Source organism: Staurois parvus, unplaced genomic scaffold (genome assembly GCF_062004578.1).
Source record: "Staurois parvus isolate SC_StPar_1 unplaced genomic scaffold, SC_StPar_1.0 ptg000011l, whole genome shotgun sequence".
NCBI classification, from domain to species: Eukaryota; Metazoa; Chordata; class Amphibia; order Anura; family Ranidae; genus Staurois; species Staurois parvus.
Window position 1 is genome coordinate 8,031,721 of NW_028317807.1, and position 21,391 is coordinate 8,053,111.

A 21,391-nucleotide genomic window follows, 5' to 3' on the forward strand; every position below is an offset into this window, starting at 1 on the left:
TGAGGTGTATTAGTCACATTGCAGATTAGAACAGGTATTCAGGAGATTGCTTAGCCGCACTCTGAGAAGTTATCCACTGGGCATGGATCACTTTTCAGAGAATTGGTTAATGTGAACTTAGTGTGAATTAGGTGTTATTTGCCTGTTCTGCGATGAACCAAATGTGTCTCCATAAAATCTGCTCAGACTGTAATATTATTTTGTAAGCATTCTCAGTGGTAAGTCACCTTTTTCACAATCCTTAAACACAAGCTTTAGCACATACCATACTTTTATCTAGTGATGCTGCATCCTCATGTAAACTTACAGAACCTTTAGGTGATGACTGAGATCTCTTCTGTGAATATTGTTACAAATGCAGCATGTGAAGTTTAGTTTAAAGTGTCTTATTGAGGTACAAGCTTATAACAGAAAGGAGATGAAAGAGGGGAGGAGGTGGCGTAACTGGAGACGCACAAGGCAAAAATAAAGCATCATAAACAACTTAAAGCAGTTCTGTAAAGCCAGGTACCTGCTCCCTCCCCCCCAAAAAAAAGCTATAGAGGAGGTGGGGAGGAGGAAGACACATGGAACTTCCCTTTTTGGGTGATGTTTCCCTTTAATGTAGATCAATTTCACAGTTACAGTTGTTCTCAAAAAGTATGCATACCCTGGCATAAATCATGAAATTTTGGCATTTATATTGAATGAATATGTGACTGACCATGCCAAAAAACTTTCTTTTATTTAAGGATAGTGATCACATGAAGCCATTTATTATCAAATGAAGCCATTTATTTTCACATAGTTTGTCTTTTTAACCATTTCAATACCGGGCAATTTTACACCTTCCTGCCCAGGCCATTTTTCACGTTTCAGCGCTCTCACACTTTGAATGACAATTGCGCGGTCATACAACATTGTACCCAAACTAAAATTTTATCATTTTCTTCACACAACTAGAGCTTTCTTTTGGTGGTATTTAATCACCGCTGGGGTTTTTATTTTTTGCTAAATTAACAAAAAAAGACCAAAAATTTTGAAAAAAAACACGTTTTTCTTTTTTTCTGTTATAAAAGTTTACAAATAAATAATTGTTCTTCATAAATTTAGGCCGAGATGTATTCTACTATGTCTTGGGTGAAAATAACCCAAATTGGGATGTATTATTTAGTTTGTAGGAAAGTTATAGAGTTTACAAACTATGGTATAGATCTGAATATTGATCAATCCTGAAGTACTGACAGCCAATCTAATTTCTTGAGGTCCAAGAATGTCAGAACAGTACAGATATCCCCCAAATGACCCCTTTTTGCAGAGTAGACAGTCCGACGTACTTTATAAAAGGAATGGCGAGTTTTTTGAAGTTGTATTTTTTTTGTCATAATTTTTCGGAAAATAAAAAAATTTTAAAAATTATTTTCACTATTTTTTTTTTTACATACTGTCACCAGTGCAGTACAGTGTCATCATATAACTGGCATGGTGGTGAACAGGGACACTGACTGGTGACAGTATGAAAAAAAAATATATAGATTTTTTTTTAATTTTTTATTACTTTTTTTATTTTTTTTTAAGATTTTTTTTTCATATTGTACTATGACCAAAGTAGTACAATGTTATCATAGTAGCATTGTACTACTTTGGGGAAGTGATCAGTATTTTTTTTTTTTTTTTTACACTATTTGCTTATAGCAAAGAATTACTTTGCTATAAGCAAGCATTTACCTGAATGAAATCGATTCATTCAGGTTTTTTTTTTTTGTGCTTAGCTGTGATTTGGTCACAGCTAATCACATGACATGTGCATGTGATTAGCTGTGACCATTCACAGCTAGGCAGTAGTATACAATGGATGGCATGAATGAAGCCATCCATTGTATACAACTGTCATGTGACCTGCTGTGATTGGTCACAGCAGGTCACATGGTACCAGCAACGGGGGCCGGTACTCAGATCTGTCATCGGCCGTGTCCGAGGTACACGGCGGGTAACAGATCGCGCCGCTGCGAGGCTCTGCATTACCGCAAACTGCGCATGTGCGGGTGCACGCCAAATGGCGTGCACCAGGAATGCCGCAGCACTTCTGAAGCCGCCAAGCGGCATTGGCCGGGCGGCTAATGGTTAAATCATAATGATAACAGAAATCACCCAAACAGCCCTGATCAAACGTTTATATACCCTGGAATGTTTGGCCTGTGTAAAGACACGCAAGGTGACACACACAGGTTAAAATGGCAATCAAAGTTTGATTTCCCACATCTGTGACATTTTAAATTGCAATTAGTTTATAAATAGTCAGTGAGTTTGTTAGCTCTCACGTGGATGTACTGAGCAGCTTAGATATAATGAGCCATGGGGAGCAGAAAAGAACTGTCAAAAGACCTGCATAACAAAGTAATAAAACTTTATAAAGATTGAAAAGGCTATAAAAAGCTTTTCCCAGCCTTGAGTATGCTAGGCAGTACTGTTCAATCACTTATTAAGAAGTGGAAAATTCAGGTATTTCTTGATATCAAGCCAAGGTCAGGCAGACCAAGAAAGTTTGCAGCCACAACAGCCAGAAGAATTGTTCAAGATACAAAGAAAAACCCACAGGTAACCTCAGGAGAAATACAGTGTGTTTTTTTTAAATAGCACAATATGACAATACTTGAACAAAAATGAGCTGCATGGTTGAGTTGTCAGAAAGACACCTTCACAGTGCTTTCTTTTTTGCTCCCCATGGATCAGTATCTAGTCTGCTCAGTGCATCCACAGAAGAGCTAACAAACTCACTGACTATTTATACACAGACACTATGCATTTTAAAAAGCCCTAGATGTGGGAAATTAACCTTTAATTGCCATTTTAACCTGTGTGTGTCTTCTTGTGTGTCTGTGCCAAACATTCCAGGGTAAGTAAACTTTTGATCAGGGCCATTTGATTTAAAAAGGAGCCAAACAACTATGTGATAATATATGGCTTCATATGATCACCATCATTAAATAAAAGACAGTTTTTTGGCATAATATTAAAAAAATATATATAAAGGCAGACAATTTTGAGAAAAAAAACTATATTTTTGACTTTTTGCTATTAAACATGTCCAGTAAAAAAAATAAAAAAAATCAAATTCCATCATAAATTTAGGTCAAAATGTACTCTGCTACACGTCTTTGCCAAAATAAATCCCAATACATGTAAATTAATTGGTTTACGTGAAAGTTATAGCGTTTACAAATGGCGGTATATATACTGGGATTTTCTTTTTTAACTAGTAATGGCGGCGATCAGCAACTTATAGCAGGACTGCGGGACTGTGGCGGGCATTCTGACACTGGGGGGAACTGACTTGGTGTCACTGACATCCCCAGTGACACCAATTCAGTGATCAGTGCTAAAAAAAAAAGCAATGACACTGTACTAATGGCACTGGGCAGGAAGGGGTTAACATGAGGGTCGATCAAAGGGTTAACTGTGTGCTGTTTACTATAAGCTATTGTGTGCTGTTTCACTATGTGCTGTGTCTGTGTGCTTCACTGTAAGCACACTGCTTTGCATGGCTGTGCTGTGCACAGCTATGCTAAGCAGTGTGCACAAGTTGACAGGGAGAACTGTTTTGTTTACAAACAGTGCTTTTCTCTGTTGGAGATTAATCACCGATTCCAGTAATTGACAGACGCGACCGTGAATGGTGGCGCAGGTAGGGCATGCGCACACCAACTACCTGGCAATGCAAAATCATGTATATATATGTGGTTTTGCGCACCCGTGCTGTATTTCTGCTACGGGGAGGTTGGGAAGCGGTTAATGATCTTATAAACTTAAAAAATGTAAAATAAAATAGACACGATATTTAAACTTTAAAGTTGAACCAAGGATAAAAAATGTTATTGAAATATATCCCTCAATAGCCACAAAGGATATTAATGCACATTGTGCACACCAAATGCCTTTGCAATTGCAGACATTACCTTGCAATGACAGCAGTGACACTGAGCTGCACATGCAGGGAGCAGCGCTGTGGGGGTGATCAAGCAAGCTCCACCCACAACAGGTCGCCTGCAGATAAATACAGGGGTGGGCAGAGATAAGACCAATCATTCTGCTCAAGGAGAAAACGCAGTAGTGACTGATTTACTCAGAGGCAAATGCTAATTTCTGGATTATTTCTAACAACAACGGAGTGCTTTATTGACCAAACAGACAATACAACATTGGTACAAAAACAACATGATGCAATAGAAAACACAAACCACAGTAGAATGAAATAGAGAAAAACAATAAATAGACACCGTTCATCCATATATTGTAACACTGAAAAGGAAATAACAAATTTGATTAGGATGTCACACATGAGCAGTGTATAGAACACATACAACAACCAAAAGCAATGGCAAATCTCAAAAAAGGAGAGAAAGAAAAGGAAAGAGAAAGGACAAGAAGGGGGGGGGGGGGGATTTCTGGATATTTTCTAGATGCACCTCTACGTGGACAATATTTGCTTATCCCATAGTTCAAGTTTAAGGCACAGGGCTTGCATCCCTCCTTCATCATTATATGTAAAGCAATCATCATAAAAATTATAGACTGTACATTTGACTAAATATATCTTCCTGTAAGGAAGTTTTGAAATGACATGAGCATATGAAAAGCCAGTTTATAACTTACTAAACCATGCTGTACCTGCACCAGACGTGGAGACTGATCGATCACTCCATCATTTTGCAAATCACTTTCTTCAGGGACAGCATCAATATCTTGAAGAGTAAATGCAGCATTTTTGTTCAAGTTTTCCTGTAATAATATATAAATCGGTATGTTAGACTGAATAAGAAAATGTTTTTCTTGCATGTGTTATCTCTTTGTATATGAAATAAACCAAAACAAGCTAATAATAGAAAGTGATGTGACAGGCAGGTATTTTATTAAGGAGCACAAATCAAACTAATAATGACCTCAATTTATATTTCATCATTGTGATTGTGATCCGCCTGGCAGTACTAGGGTCGTTAGTTCAAATCCCACCCATGGCACTACCTGCCTGGAGTTTGCATGTTCTCCCTGTGCCTGCGTGGGTTTCCTCCAGGTACTCCAGCTTCCTCCCACACTGCAAAGACATGCTGGTAGGTTAACTGGAACCTGTCTAAATTGGTCCTAGTATGTGTATGTATGAATGTGAGTTAGGGACCTTAGATTGTACGCCCCTTGAGGGTTAGGGACTGATGTGAATGTACAATATATATATATGTAAAGCGCTGCGTAAATTGACAGCACTATATAAGTACCTGTAATAAATAAATAAGAAAAATCACCAATAAAAGTAAGCCATAACAACAAATCAGATTCACGTTCCTTGCCTGACAGCAGTAAACAAAGATCCTTTTGGTTATTTTGGGCAACTATATTTTGAACACAATCATTTACTTTATAATGCACAAATGTAGCAGTATTTGTTAATGTATGTAGTCAATGAAATTCTAAATAATATTTATTACTACTAATTATTTTATATTCCCTTACACACAAGAACAAAAGTGTTGTTAGTCTAACACTGGGAACTTGCTTATAGGAGGGATGAGCACATGGATGACTCTTATTTGTGTGCTGTTGCCCCTTTTCTTGACGAGTCTGCAAGTGGGGTGAGAGGAGGGGAGGTTCAGGGTTGGGAGATGACCACACTGTATTTATATGTAATGGAGAAAAGTAATGCTGCCTTTACACGTTTAGAGGACAGTCGTTAATGCATGTTCTGATCATCTGCATGTTCAGCCATCTGCTGAACGCTCCACAAGCCTGTAAATTCTGCTCTTTGAGGCCAGGAACAGGGGCCCATAGCAGCATATTAGGGGGAGCAATACCAAACTAAGACACATTTACTTACCTGTCCGATCGTTCTCATGAATTCTTTCTGTAGCACCCTCTAGTGTGCTACTAGAATAGTGTAGTGAATTATAGGTAAAATCGTTGTGTATGATTGAGGTTGGGTATTGCAGGTCAGCTGGATGACTCAACAGATTGTAACTCTATCGCCTCCTCCTGACTCTGGAGGACCATACAACCTTCCATAAGTCAGTAAGTAGTAGGGGGGTGGGGACCTAATCTGCATATTCATGGGAGTCCAGCCAACCCCAGGTTTGGAGGCCCTGTTAGAGTGGTAGCCTGGCCCATAAATATGGGAGAGTCAGGCTGAAAGTGGAGTCGGGTGGAAGATGGAGTGCTGAGGAGACTGTCAGTGCCTGGAAGGGGTCCCCTAGGTCTAGGGTTGCTGACCTAAAGGCAGGGCTCGGGCTGGCTCAAGAGGGTACATTCAGTAGTAAAGCGTGAATGGGATCAAGACCTGGAGCAGCAGGGAGCAAAGAGGAGAGAGTGAGGATACGGCACTCCCTGGGATCTACAAGGGGAAAGACTGCCACACGTAGCAAGATTTCTAAGGACAGCGCTGGGCTCAATCCTTTATCCTTGTTTCGGGAGATCTTCCCAGAAGCCAGGAGGGCTGGTAGTATTTGCAAGCCGTGGAGCTGGGAGCAGCTCTACAGAGGTAGAGAAGACATATCTGCATGTAGCTATGAGAAGCTCAGCTGATTTTTTGAAGGGCTGCAAGTTACTCGCCCATAAAGGGGCTACTGATCCACAACAAAGGACAGCTTTCAGGAAAATAATAGTCCAGGATCTGCCGTACATTGGAAGGAAGTGACCCCCTTCCATTGCTTCAAGTCAAACTGGACATCCCATAATCCCTATTTCCCTATTAAAGTTGATTTCCCCTAATAAAACAACAAACGCAAGCCCATGGACTGGTCATTGTCTTTGGATGCAAGTCTGTGTGAGAAATACCTGTTGCTTGGCTGTGTGGAGAGAGGCTTAGGCATGCCCATAACACAACGGCACTCACAAAGGTAGCGCTACATTTGGGTGCTCATCCGAGAAATCACTATAGCAACCTGCACAGCCATTGCTCCAAGTACGCAACGTGCCGAAAAACTATTATGTGCTTCCGGGAAATCACAGGAACCAAGCAGGGAGGTGGAGTTGTGCTGCACTGCTGGGACTGTGCTATGCAAATGCTGTTTAATATGCTGTCACCCGTAGCAACCTGCACAAGTGTCTTCCCACTGCCCAACAGGTGGCTGGAATTAAAGACTGTGCCCACAATCAATTTGTCTATTTCAGTGAGGCCAGCATTGCTGACCTGCATGTCGCTACCTGTAGCAATCATGGCGGGTTGCCACATGCATATCCTGCTGCTCCACAGGTGGAGCTGTGGGACTGTGGTATTGTTTTGCATGCTGTTGCTCGTAGCAACCAAAACAGGCCATCGCCTTTATGTGGATTACAATTACCCCTCAGCTGCTCAACATTGATCAGGGTCAAGTGCTGCTTTTCAATTGTGTGCAGTGGTGTATTTACCACAAGGCAAACAAGGCACTTGCCTAGGGCGGCATTTTTCAGGGGGCAGCACCTCGCCCCCAGAAGAAGGGATGAAAGAAGGGACATGCACACCATGGGAACTAGGTGGGATCCGAGAGAGGCTGCGGGCTGCTTGATGGTGTATGTAGAGCCTGACTCTCATTCTCAGGGATGTCTGGAGCTGTGAAGATGAGTTTCTTTCTCTCTATCGCTGGGGGGGTAGTGGAAGGCTCTCCCAGGTGGGGGGCAGGGGTGTTGGTCGGTGTCCGTGGGGGCAGACAATTTTTGTGTTGCCTAGGGCAGCACAAAAACTAAATGCACCACTGACTGTGTGCATCGTTGCCCTTGGCATTCAAAACGGGTCAGTGTCTCAATGTGGATTACAAATGCCCAGGCAGGAGTTGATTTGGGACTATTTGCATGTTCCTGAGTCCCAAACTCTCATGTGTTGGCCTGGTTCCAGGATATCCAGCTGGAGTGGAGCCAAGGAAGGTCCATATACAAGGATCGAATAGTCATCATTAAGGCTGGCCGGCCCAGTAGCAGCTACTCGGTGCCTAAACGGGGTCCTGATGGAGAAGTCACCAGGCTACCCAACCCTGAGCTGTACTGGTGAAAGTGCTTGGGAAAACCCTTTTTTCTTTTACTGAGCTGCCAGGCCAAAACATGCCACCCACCGTTTCTCCATTGTGGCCTGATGCTATTATTATAACAAGGGAGTGAACAAGTAGCTTGGCGGTTTCATTGGTTAAAAAGGGGAGAATTTTCGAGATGTTACAGAGGTGAAGTCTACAAGCTTTTGTCAGTGATTGGATCTGGGGCCAAAAGGATAGATCAGAGTCTAGGATTACACAAAGTACCTTGGCTTGAGGGGAGGGACGGATAGTTGTATTATTGATCTTGATGGAAAAGTCATGTAGGAGTGCACGAGGGGGAGGGAATATTATCAGCTCTGTTTTAGAGGGGTTTAGTTTAAGGAAGTGGTGTGACATCCATGCTGATATGTCAGTTAGTAAGTTGGTAATGCGAGAGGAGACTGAAGGTACTTGAAGCCATGGGAGGTTATCAGGTGACCAAAAGAGGAGGTGAAGATAGAAAAGAGAAGGGGTCCAAGAACAGAGCCTTGGGGGACTCCTACAGAAAAAGGAAGTGGCGAGGAAGAGACAGAGTTATAAGTAACACTGAAATAGCATTGTGACAGGTAGGAGGAGAATCAGGATACAGCTGAATCTCAGAAACGAAGGCAGTGGAGTTTATAGAGAAGGAGCGGGTGGTCAACAGTATCAAAGGCTGCAGAGAGGTCTAGTAGTAAGAGTATGGAGTAGTGACCATTGGTTTTATCAGTTAGCAAATCATTAGCGAGTTTTAGTAGGGCAGTTTCTGTGGCGTGCTGAAACTGAAAGCCAGACTGTAGGGGGTCAAGGAGGTTGTTTTCAGTGACGTAGAAACTAAGACGGTTGTAGACTAAGTGTTCTAGAAGTTTGGAGGTGAATGGGAGAAAGGAGGTGGGTCTTAAGTTGTTCAGGTTGGTTGGGTCCAGTGAGGGCTTTTGAAGTTTGGGAGTGATCTGTGCATGCCTTAGGGGAGATTGCAAGGTTCCAGTAGAGAGGGAAACATTGAAGATGTGAGTGAGAGAGCATAGAAGGAGAGGGTGACCATAGTAGTTGTGAGGGAACACGATCCAGGGGACAATTGGTTAGGGGGGCATCTGAGAACAGTTTGGTAACCTCTTCAGCAGTAGCCAGGTCAAAGGAGGAAAGTGTTGACTGTGCTGTTGGACAAGGTATGTTAAGTGGGGAACAGGGGCGGACTAACAACTCATGGGGTCCCCAGGCAATAGGGGATCATGGGGCCCCTGTGTCCTTGCTCAAACTCAAAAAAGCCTATGAAAAAGGTACCAGGGGCATCTCATGGGGCCCCCTACTGACCCCGGGCCCTCGGGCAGTGCCCGAGTTTCCAAATGGTCAGTCCCCTGATGGGGAATATATCTGTATAGTGGATGTGTCCTCACGTATTGCGTCAATCTTGTCTTTGAGGTGATTGGCAATCTCTTGGACAGTGAGTGAGTTAGTGGGTAAAGGAGGTGGGAGGGACAAAGCAGAGAGTTAAAGGTAGTGAACAGCTGACAAGGACAGGATGACAAAGTATTAATAAGAGAGACAAAGTAGGTTTGTTTGGCAGCATGGCGGGAGGAATGGTATTTTAGGATGGCAGATTTATATAGCGTGAACTCCTGCAGGGATTTAGTTTTACACCACAATCATTCAAGAGCACGACAATGTCTCTTGAGATTTCTGGTGTTTTCAGTTTGCCTGGGTTGTCACGGTCAGGGCCTGATCCTTTGTGTAGTTAGAGGAGTAAGTGCATCCAATACGGATGAGAGTGAATGGTTGTAGAGAGAGGTGGCCAGGTTATGACAGGAAAGGGAAGAGATTTTGCCATAGAGGTGGTCAGTAGCAGAATAGAGAAGTGTGTCAGTGGTGAAGGTTTCTACATGTAATCATTTGCTGCTTGAAGGGATAGGTGGTTGAAGACAAAGATACTGTGAAAGTGACAAGGTTGTGATCAGAGAGAGGAAATAGGGTGTTGGTAAGGTTGCCAGAAGTGCAGAGATGGGATAATACTGTACAAGGTCAAGGGTATTACCATTGGAATTGGAGTGAGTGGCCAATAAATCACTGTAATCCTCAGAGAAATACTGTGCGTCTCCAAAGAAGGGAGAGAGAGAGAAGGAGGGTTAGGAAGGACTGGGAAGGTGCTCTATGGGTATAGAAGGACTCCAACTCTACCTCCTTTCCATCCAGTCCATCCCAGTGGAGGCCACCCTGGGAGAGGGCAGCAGGAGAAGCCGAGTTAGAACCTCAAATCCAAGTTTCAGCTTTAGCAAGTATGTTAAAGCAATGGGAGATAAAAAGGTGGTCATGCACAGATGTGAGCTTGTTACAGACTGACCTGGTGTTCCAGAAAGCAAAAGTGATTGGGGGGCTAGTTTTTGGGAGCGGGGGGTAGAAACTAAATTTAGTAGATTATGGCCGGAGGAGGAAGGGGACTGGATGTGGGGTTTGCAGTTAGAAAATGGTGGGCCAGGATTGGGGGACATGTCCCCAGAGACTAGGAGAAGCAGGGTGAGGACAGTAAAATGGGGGCAGGCTGTATGTGAAAACACATATTTCACTGCCCTGGTGTTTGTGTCAGCATGTGGGTTCAGTATTTGAATGAGGTGATGGGTGCAGTAAAAGGGAGAGGGTAGGAGTGAGGGTGACATGTAGATGTGAGGTGGAGATGAGATGGGGTAAAGTAAAGACAATTTGAGGACAGAGAACACTAATGTGAGAAGGAAGAGTAGAGGGAGCATAGCAGTGGGAATCAGACTTCATAGGAAAGGAAATATCAACTGTTGATTTGCTTGCTGTCCTTCCAGCGTGGAGCAGAGTTCTTGTTGTATCTTCATGCAGCTTTCGATATCCAGCTTTCGTTAAACTGCCACAACACTCGTGAAAGAGACCTGTTGTCCATGACTAACCCCTGTCTGCGACTTCCCCATAGGCTGAACTAAATTTATAGGGAGATGGGGCTGGCAAACATTTGTCAGTTGCTGAAATTAGGATCTGATTACAGACACTTGAATGGGAAGGGAAAGGAAAAAAAATATTCTGGGAGAAATTTGGTGGTAAGGCCCAGAACATTATCAAAGATTCTGATGCTATGGAGGGGCTCCTCCTTCAGAAACTCTTGTGTGTAAAAGGTTCTCTGTTAGCAGGATTATAACCCCTGCTAGCAGACTGTGTAGATAGTTTAACCAGTGTGAGGGTTTGTATCTCTCCTACTTTGCAGGTTCCTCACGGACAGCTGTCCTGTTCAAATTTGGGACTTTGTGATTTTATGCTAATAGTTTCTACAGCTTGCTGGAGGGGGGCTTCCCTTTAGAGGGAGGTGCTCCAACTAGAAGAAAAAAAAATGTGAGTATATTTTGCCTATTGATATTATGTGATGTATATATATATATTTATATATATTCTTAACAGATTTGCTAGATGCAGGGAACTGTAGTTAGGATGTATATACAGGTGAAACTCAAAAAATTAGAATATCGCGCAAAAGTTCATTTATTTCAGTAATGCAACTTAAAAGGTGAAACTAATATATAAGATAGACTCATTACATGCAAAAGCAAGAAAGTTCAAGCCGTGATTTGTCATAATTGTGATGATTATGGCTTACAGCTCATGAAAACCCCAAATCCACAATCTCAGAAAATTAGAATACTGTGAAAACGTGCAACATTCTAGGCTTAAAGTGTCCCACTCTAATCAGCTAATTAAGCCATAACACCAGCAAAGGGTTCCTGAGCCTTTAAATGGTCTCTCAGTCTGGTTCAGTAGGAATCACAATCATGGGAAAGACAGTTGTGCAGAAAACCATCATTGACACCCTCCATAAGGAGCGAAAGCCTCAAAAGGTAATTGCAAAAGAAGTTGGATGTTCCCAAAGTGCTGTATCAAAGCACAATAATAGAAAGTTATGTATATACTGCCTTATAGTGCCTTTTGATAGCTGTATTGATTTTAAGCATATTTGCTAGCCGCAGGGAGCTGAAGGCAGGATGTATATTTGTTCTGGTTTGATAACTTGCTGGCTTCAGGGACCTGTAGTCAGAATGTACATATGCCTTATTTAAATCTTGAGTACAAAATGTATATTTTTGTGTGTATACTGTATATACATTATATTGCCAAAAGTATTGGGACGCCCCTCCAAATCATTGGATTCAGGTGTTCCAATCACCTCCATGGCCACAGGTGTATAAAATAAAGCATCTAGACATGCAGACTGCTTCTACAAACATTTGTGAAAGAATGGAATTTATGGTTGCCACCTGTGCAATAAGTCCATGTGTGAAATGCCCTTGCTACTAATTATTCCACGGTCAACTGTTAGTGGTATTATAACAAAGTGGAAGCAACTGGGAACAACAGCAACTCAGCAAGTAGTAGGTCATGTAAAATGACAGAGCGAGGTCAGCGCATGCTGTATCAGTTACGAATTAACAGTCAGTGATTGCTACTGATCACTGACTCTGTCCATTCATAAAAGGAACGGGCCGGTAAATGACATATTTAACAGCTCCTTCCCTGCTCTCCATCCTGACACATTCCCGGAAGAAGCCTGCAGCGCTGGGGAGGGGGGAGAAGGGGGGGACACAGAGGAGCACACAGAGGCCCGGCAGCAGACATGAGAGTAACCTGGACAGGAGGGGCAGTGGGGTGGCATATACAGAGACTGATTGGCTGTATTTTCCAGCTTCAGTTGCTAAATGCCAGCAGGAGGGAGAAGAGAAGAAGCTTTCTTTCAGCGGCTTCAGAAAGAAAATATAGCCAATCAGTTCCTGTATATAGCTGCCGGCCCTCCTGTCCAGTTGTAAATCCAAATGTAACAGGGAGGCCTCATTGGCAGAGTTGTCATTGGGACCTCCGATGCTTATGGCAGTGTTTGGGTCTCTTCATGTCACACAGGGGTCCCCTGCTGCCTGCACACTACAAGTTCCAGCCTCCTAAAGAGCAGGGCCCTCGAACCCCTCGTGTATTGTATTGTTTCTGTCTTGTCTCATGTTCTGTCCCCCTTGCTATTGTACAGCGCTGAGCAAACCCTTTGGCGCTATATAAATACTGTATAATAATAATAATGTCCAGGACTCACTGATTCCCCTACCCGATTCAGGCTCCTGTCACTCCCCTGCACATGGGATGTTCCCAGTACAGGGAGAAAGTCTCAGCCCCCTCAACATGTAGAAGTCCCCCAACCCTGTGAGTGTCCTGGTCTGTATACTGTTCTCAGTCCCTCCACACACCCACCCCCTTGAGAGGAACCAAAAGCAGCAGGAGGAAGAAGGAGAGATGCTGGCTTTCAGTTGCTGCATGCAGAGGATCAGTTCCTCTAATTTTTCTGTGCAGCAAACCCTATTGTGACAAGGAGGCCCCCTGGAGCAGGGGCCAGGTCGCAATTTCGACCTTTGCGACCCATGATGGTATGCTACTTTATAGCATGTTACACTGTGCAGCCTTCATGTGTACATTTCCATGACCCTGTGAAGAGCTCCTTATGGGGCTAGCTGCAGCAGAATACAGTGATCTCAGATTAACCCCTTGCCACTGCCTCCTAGTAGCCTACTTAGACTATGATAACACTGGGAGCTGGGCTTCCCAATTATATGACTGCAGTGATCATAGCCTCCCACTTTTATCAATGAATGGGAGTTTTCTGTGTTAGTTCGGTCACTGTGCTGGGATACACAGTGAGCATGCTTTCAGCACAGAAGAGCAGTACCCAATAGATGCATATCTGCAGTGGTTTGGGGCTCACCTGTCCTGCCATTGTATATATGCACATGGCCAGCAGCATCTAATTAAGGTAAACTTTGTGTTATAGCCTTTTGCTTACTGATAGAAATCAATAGTTACCTGAAATTGATCTTTGAGATACCCATAGAGTGGACAGTTGTTGATCTGGCTGTATTCTCATGTCTGTGGGTGGGACTGTCCAACCACTTATTGTAAATTTAGGGCTACCCTTGTGAGGGCCGCTGTGTAATGGGTATCCCTAATCCTCTCTCCGCATAGCCAGGGAAACAGATATTTTGCAAACAAGCTTGCATCCAAAGACAATGACCAGTCCATGGGCTTGGTTTTGTTGTTATGTTAGGGGAAATCAACTTGGATCAGGAAACAGGAATTATGGGATGCCCAGTTTTGCTTGAATCAATGAAAGGGGAACACTTCCTTCCTATGTACAAAGGCAGATCCTGGACTGTTCTTTTCCTGAAAGCCGTCAGTTGTTGAGGATGAGTAGCAACTGCCCTTTATGGGCGAGGAACTAGCAACCCCTCAAAAAAATCAGCTGAGCTTCTCATAGCTACATGCAGAGATGTCTCCTTTCCCCCTGTAGAGCTGCTCCCAGCTCTGCAGCCTGCAAACACTACCAGCCCTCCTGGCTTCTCAGAAAATATCCCAGGACAATAATAAATATTGAGCCCAATGCTGCCCTTAGAAAGCTGGCTACATGTGGCAGCCTTTCCCCTTGTAGATCCCAGAGAGTGCTGCTGTCCTCTTTGCTCCCTGCTGCTCCAGGTCTCAATCCCATTCACACCTTACTGCTGAATATATCTGATACATAACTGTGTTTAGTATGCTTCAGTTTGTGAATGAACATGAAGCCTCTGTACAGAGCTATTCCTGTCCATTCATTCTGTGCAACTGAAGCTACAAAGATGGAGATTGAGGGCTGAGTCCTCAATCTCCTTTATATTGCTCAAAGGTAAAACACCAGGTCTGCTTAGAACTCTGATATTATATCAATGGTCCCCAATAGGGCTGACAAAAAAATGTAAAAAAAAACAAAACTGTAAAAAATAATAAAAAAAATAACAAAAATAAAAACTACTGACACCATTCACTGCCCTAAAGACACCATCCACTGCTAAAATTGACACTAGCCACTGCCCTACTGACACCAACCTCTATCCAACTGACACAGTGCACTGCCCTACTGACACCAACCTCTGCCCAACTGACACAGTCCCCTGCCCTACTGATGGCAACCTCTGCCCTACTGACGCCAACCTCTGCCCTACTGACACAGTCCACTGTCCTACTGACACCAACCTCTGCCCTACTGACACTGTCCACTGACCTACTGACACCAACCTCTGCCCTATTGACACTGTCCTCTGCCCAACTGACACTGTCCTCTGCCCAACTGACACTGTCCTCTGCCCAACTGACACATCCACTGCCCTACTGGCACCATCCTCTGTCCTACTGACACCGTCCACTGCTCACCTGACTGACACTGTGCACTTTTAAGGTAGGCTAAGTTTATATTTTTCAGTGACATTAGTTTTATTATATTTTTTAGGTTTTCCTTTCTATTCAATTAGGCCTTGCTAATTCATTTCTTTTAAAAAAAAGAAAAAGGCCCAAACTCCGGTGATCTTCGATTTGATGTTGTCCAGGTATATCTGCACCTCTCAAAGATTGCCTACCTCTGCTCGAGGGTATTCAAAAGAATTGGAGAGGTATGTCAAAATGTGGACAGTTTCTCCAAAATCTTTTGAATTACCATCTCAATATTTAAATAAAGATCTGAAATAGCTCTGTAGCCACTTGCAGTATCTTGGTGCGCGGTGGAAGCAGCTGGTGATAGTGGGGGGCCCAAGGTCAACTTTTGCATCGGGGCCCACAAGCTTCAAGTTACACCTCTAATGCTATATCAGTAATCACATTCACTCTTCCAGGCAGTTTCGAATCTGATTCATGACTGTGGGAATCTTCTCAGTGAAGACAATATTATGTTTTACATTTCAGTGTGTGGGGGTCAGTAGGGAGCCTGCATTAAGTGTATTAGAGAATAGATCGTCTCACCTGCTGCATCTTATTAGATTTCAATGGGCTTCCTGCATGCTGCACCTGGAAGATAAGACACTGCAAAAAATGTCCCTTTACACTATATGGGCATCATTGCACCTGGGGACAAAGCCTTAATGAAGAGTACAAGCAGGCAGTTAGGTTTCTTTTTGCAGAAGAGACATTGCATGTATCTTCTGGAACAAAGAGCCTGCCTGTTCAGTTTTTTTTTGTTTAAACTGTAGTTCCACTTTAGGATAACTTACCTGGCTGTTCATTGTAGCAGAAGTGTCTGTAGACCTGGCCTCCAAATTTCTGAATTCTCTCCTAGTCCCAGTATTTGATTCTGTTTCCTCATCACTCTGCACTTCTTTCATGTTCTCTCTACTTGATTCTCTTTTGTCATCAGTGACAGACTGCTGATCAGACACCTAGCAAAAAAAACCTTTTATAGTTTTTTAAGAATTGTAGATATTTCCGGTGCATACAATAACTTAAGTAGCAAAGAAAAGAGAAATTAAACTACAATACCCTGAAACGTACACTATAACATTTATAAGCATAGCCTGCAAACCTCAACAGAGGTGCAGAGGAAACATTACTGATTAACTGGGCCACTCAAACTTTCAGATCAGTCAGTGGACTGTCTTAGCTCAGCTATGTCCTTCTTTTGAAAAAAGGGTCCTTCTTCTGAACACAGATCGCTTACTCGTATGTATATGTATGTGTATATGTGTGTATATATATATATATATATCTATATATATATATATCCACATATATAAGATGTAGCCAGGCGCTGGCTATATCATTATGCCATTCAGGGATATTCTTACATGAGACTATGGTAATTCTTTTTTCCCCTTGTCCCCAGTACTGGGATGGCTACTTCACTTCCTATTAGCAGAGTGGATCCAGTTCTTCTGACAGCAGAGCATCCTGGGACCTGTAGCCCTATACCCAATAAATACTGTATTTCTGAGTGAATTAACACTACCAAAGAGCTGGAGAATGAGAAGGTTGAACAGATATATTCTACAGGTTGGGAGAACAGATATATTCTACAGCAAGGAACTGGCTCATTCTTAGTGCAGGATTCAGAACTGAACACAGGGGGGCTGCTGTTCTCTTCCAGAGACAGATTGCTGACTACTACTGCGGGACTCTGCATACCAGTTCAGCACAGTGGTGACACTGGTTGCCACACCTGGATCGCATCAGCTTTTCTGCATTGTGCCATGTTGATAGACTGTAAGGCGGTAACTCTGCACCTCTCTGTGAACAGCCCGTGCAAGAGCCCTATTCCTAGGAGGCCGTGCTATCCATGGGATAGGTAAGTGGGTAGACACCCAAACTCTTTCTGACAACACTCTAGAGACACCACATAAAGGGATCTCTTCTCATCTAAGCCATTGGATTTGACAGGTACCCGCTCCCACTTCCGCGCAGTGGTCCTTCCCTCTTCTTCCCGCGCTGGCTTCTGTGACAGCCGGGTGCCCACTGCGTATGCGCGAGAAGCGCTGCGCTTTGTGAATGGCCCGGCGCCTTCTGGGACCTGTCATGTGTCCCAGAAGACACCGGGCCATTCACAAAGCGCAGCGCTTCTCGCGCATACGCAGTGGGCACCCGGCTGTCACAGAAGCCGGCGCGGGAAGACTATATCGCTGGAGCGAGGAACAGGTAAGGTCCTGCAGGAGAGAAGAGCTGAGCGGCCAGCCCGATATTCTGACATGGTGGCGGCAGAAATACCGGACCGGCCGCTTTATATTCGCTCCATAAGACGCACTGACATTTCCCCCCCTTTTTTGGGGGCAAAAAAGTGCGTCTTATGGAGCGAAAAATACGGTATATATATATATATATATATATATATATATATATAGCGCTCAGCATAAATGAGTACACCCCTTTTGAAAAGTAAGATTATTATTATTATACAGGATTTATTATGCAGGGTTTATATAGCGCCAACAGTTTTCTCAGCGCTTTAATCAATATCTCAATGAACACAGGAACAATTTCCAAAATTTTGACAAAACTGAATTTTATAGAACATTTGTTTAGCTCATTACATGAAAGTAAGGATAATAATATAAATTAGATTACAAAATCTTCAGTTTTACTAAAATTAGTTGATGCAAAAATTGAATACACCCCACAACAAAAACTACTACATCTAGTATTTTGTATGACCTCCATGATTTGTAAGGACAGCACCAAGTCTTCAAGGCATGGAATGAACAAGTTGGAGACATATTGCAACATCTATCTTTTTCTATTCTTTTCTATTCGAGTACAAAGTCCCAGTAGTCTTCTTCTTTTTCAGCATGGGCCCTGGCAAATTCTAGGTGGGCTTTTTTGTGTATGGGCTTTAGGACAGGCTTTCTTTGGAGATGCCACCCATTGCATGCCATTCCTCTGCAGTGTACGCCGTATTGTGTCATGGGAAACAATCACCCCACTTTGGCTTTCTACTTCTTTAGCTAACTACAGTAAACTTGCATGGCGAGTTTCTTCAACCCTTCTCATCAGAAGATGCTCCTGTCGAGCTGGTATCTTCTGGCTTGGACAACTGTGAGATGGTTGCAATTCCATCTTTGTTAAATTTTTGTATCACTTTTGCAACAGTATTCTGACTGATAAATAAAGCTTTGCTGATCTTCTTGTAGCCTTCACCTTTCTTGTGTAAAGAAATTATTTTGTTTCTCAGGCCTTGTGACATTTCTCTTTCATGTGGTGCCATTACTGACAGCATGAAATGGGAAAGGGTTTTCTTTGTTAAGTAACTCCCTTTTATAATCAACTCTTTGCTGGACACCTGCCTAATGAATAATTAGACTCACCTGTAGTTGAATTCTTGTTAATTAGGATTTTGTTGTCTAAAATTTAAATTTGCTCCTAAGAATTTCAATGGGGTGTATTAATTTTTGCAGCATGGTCTTGAATGAATTTGTTAGGAAAAATACTGTTTTTGCAATCTTGTTTACAATTAATGGCCTACATTTGTGGGAGTATGTTATAGTATAGTGTTCCATAGAAAATTTTGTTTCTGAAAGGAAAGGTTTTCTGACAAATCTGTTAGGGTGTACTCATTTACCCTGTTCACTGTGGATGTATGTGTGTATATACAGGTGAAACTCGAAAAATTAGAATATCATGCAAAAGTTCATTTATTTCAGTAATGCAACTTAAAAGGTGAAACTAGTATATGGAATAGACTCATTACATGCAAAGCAAGATAGTTCAAGCTGTGATTTGCCACAATTGTGATGATTAAGGCTTACAGCTCATGAAAACCACAAATCCACAATCTCAGAAAATTACAATATTACATGCAATCAATAAAAAAAAGATTGTACATAGAACAATATTGGACCTTTGAAAAGTATAAGCATGCATATGTACTCAGTACTTGGTTTGGGCCCCTTTTGCAGCAATTACTGCCTCAGTGTGGCGTGGCATGGAAGCCATCAGCCTGTGGTACTGTTGAGGTGGCTGCATTGACCCTGGACTTAATGAAGCACAGTGGACCGACACCATTAGATGACATGGCTCCCCAAATCAACACAGAGAATGGAAACTTCACACTGGACTTCAAGCATCTTGCAGTGTGTGCCTCTCCATTCTTCCTCCATACTCTAGGTCCTTGGTTTCCAAATGAGATGCAAAAGTTGCTCTCATCAGAAAAGAGGACTTTGGACCACTGAGCAACAGACCAGATCTGTTTTTCTTTAGCCCAGGTAAGACGCTTCTGACGTTTGTTGTTCAGGAGCGGCTTGAAAAGAGGAATACGACATTTGAAGCCCATGTCCAGGATCCATCTGTGGCTCTTGATGCACTTACTCCAGCCTCAGTCCACTCCTTGTGAAAGTCCAACACTTTTGAATGGCCTTTTCCTGACAATCCTCTTCAGGCTACGGTCATCCCTGCTGCTTGTGCACCTTTTTCTTCCACATTCTTCCCTTCCACATAACTTTCTATTAATGTGCTTTGATACAGCACTTTGGGAACATCCAACTTCTTTTGCAATTACCTTTTGAGGCTTTCCCTCCTTATGGAGGGTGTCAGTGATAGTTTTCTGCACAACTGTCAGGTCAGCAGTCTTTAACATGATTGTGATTCCTACAGAACCAGACTGTGAGACCATTTAAAGGCTCAGGAACCCATTGCAGGTGTTATGGCTTAATTAGCTGATTAAAGTGGGACACTTTAAGCCTAGAATATTGCACCTTTTCACAATATTCTAATTTTCTGAGATTGTGGATTTGGGGTTTTCATGAGCTGTAAACCATAATCATCACAATTATGACAAATCACGGCTTGAACTATCTTTCTTTGCTTGTAAGGAGTCTATCTCATATATTAGTTTCTCCTTTTAAGTTATTATATATGAGATAGACTCATTACATGCAAAGCAAGATAGTTCAAGCTATGATTTGTCATAATTGTGATGATTATGGATGACAGCTCATGAAAACCCCAAATCCACAATCTCAGAAAATTAGAATATTGTGAAAAGGTGCAATATTCTAGGCTCAAAGTGTCCCACTCGAATCAGCTAATTAAGCCATAACACCTGCAAAGGGTTCCTGAGCCTGTAAATGGTCTCTCAGTCTGGTTCAGTAGGAATCACAATCATGGGAAAGACTGCTGACCTGACAGTTGTGCAGAAAACCATCATTGACACCCTCCATAAGGAGGGAAAGCCTCAAAAGGTAATTGCAAAAGAAGTTGGATGTTCCCAAAGTGCTGTATCAAAGCACATTAATAGAAAATAATGTGGAAGGGAAAAGTGTGGAAGAAAAAGTTGCACAAGCAGCAGGGATGACTGCAGCCTGGAGAGGATTGTCAGGAAAAGGCCATTCAAAAGTGTTGGGGACTTTCACAAGGAGTGGACTGAGGCTGGAGTCAGCGCATCAAGAGCTACCACACACAGACGGATCCTGGACATGGGCTTCAAATGTTGTATTCCTCTTGTCAAGCCGTTCCTGAACAACAAACAACGTCAGAAGCGTCTTACCTGGGCTAAAGAAAAACAGATCTGGTCTGTTGCTCAGTGGTCCAAAGTCTTCTTTTCTGATGAGAGCAACTTTTGCATCTCATTTGGAAACCAAGGACCCAGAGTATGGAGGAAGAATGGAGAGGCACACACTGCAAGATGCTTGAAGTCCAGTGTGAAGTTTCCACAGTCTGTGTTGATTTTGGGAGCCATGTCATCTGCTGGTGTTGGTCCACTGTGCTTCATTAAGTCCAGGGTCAACGCAGCTGTCTACCAGGAGATTTTGGAGCACTTCATGCTCCCTTCCGCAGACGAGCTTTATGGGGATGCTGACATCGTTTTCCAGCAGGACTTGGCACCTGCCCACACTGCCAAAAGCACTAATACCTGCTTCAATGATCGTGGGATTACTGTGCTTGATTGGTCAGCGAACTCGCCTGACCTGAACCCCATAGAGAATCTATGGGGCATTGCCAAGAGAAAGATGAGAGACATGAGACCGAACAATGCAGAAGAGGTGAAGGCCGCTATTGAAGCATCCTGGTCTTCCATAACACCTCAGCAGTGCTACAGTCTGATAGCTTCCATGCCACACTGCAATGAGGCAGTAATTGCTCCAAAA

General features: G+C 42.9%; 1 protein-coding gene across 1 annotated transcript in view; it reads right to left on the minus strand.

Moving 5' to 3' along the window:
- Positions 1-21,391, minus strand: part of KIAA2012 (KIAA2012 ortholog) — a 276,256-nt gene that overhangs the window by 36,395 nt on the left and 218,470 nt on the right. The window contains exons 15-16 of the mRNA XM_089670508.1: positions 16,037-16,201; positions 4,648-4,758 (exon numbers count right to left, since the gene is read on the minus strand). Coding sequence (XP_089526634.1) covers positions 4,648-4,758; positions 16,037-16,201 — 276 coding nt within the window. The remainder of the gene's footprint in view (positions 1-4,647; positions 4,759-16,036; positions 16,202-21,391) is intronic.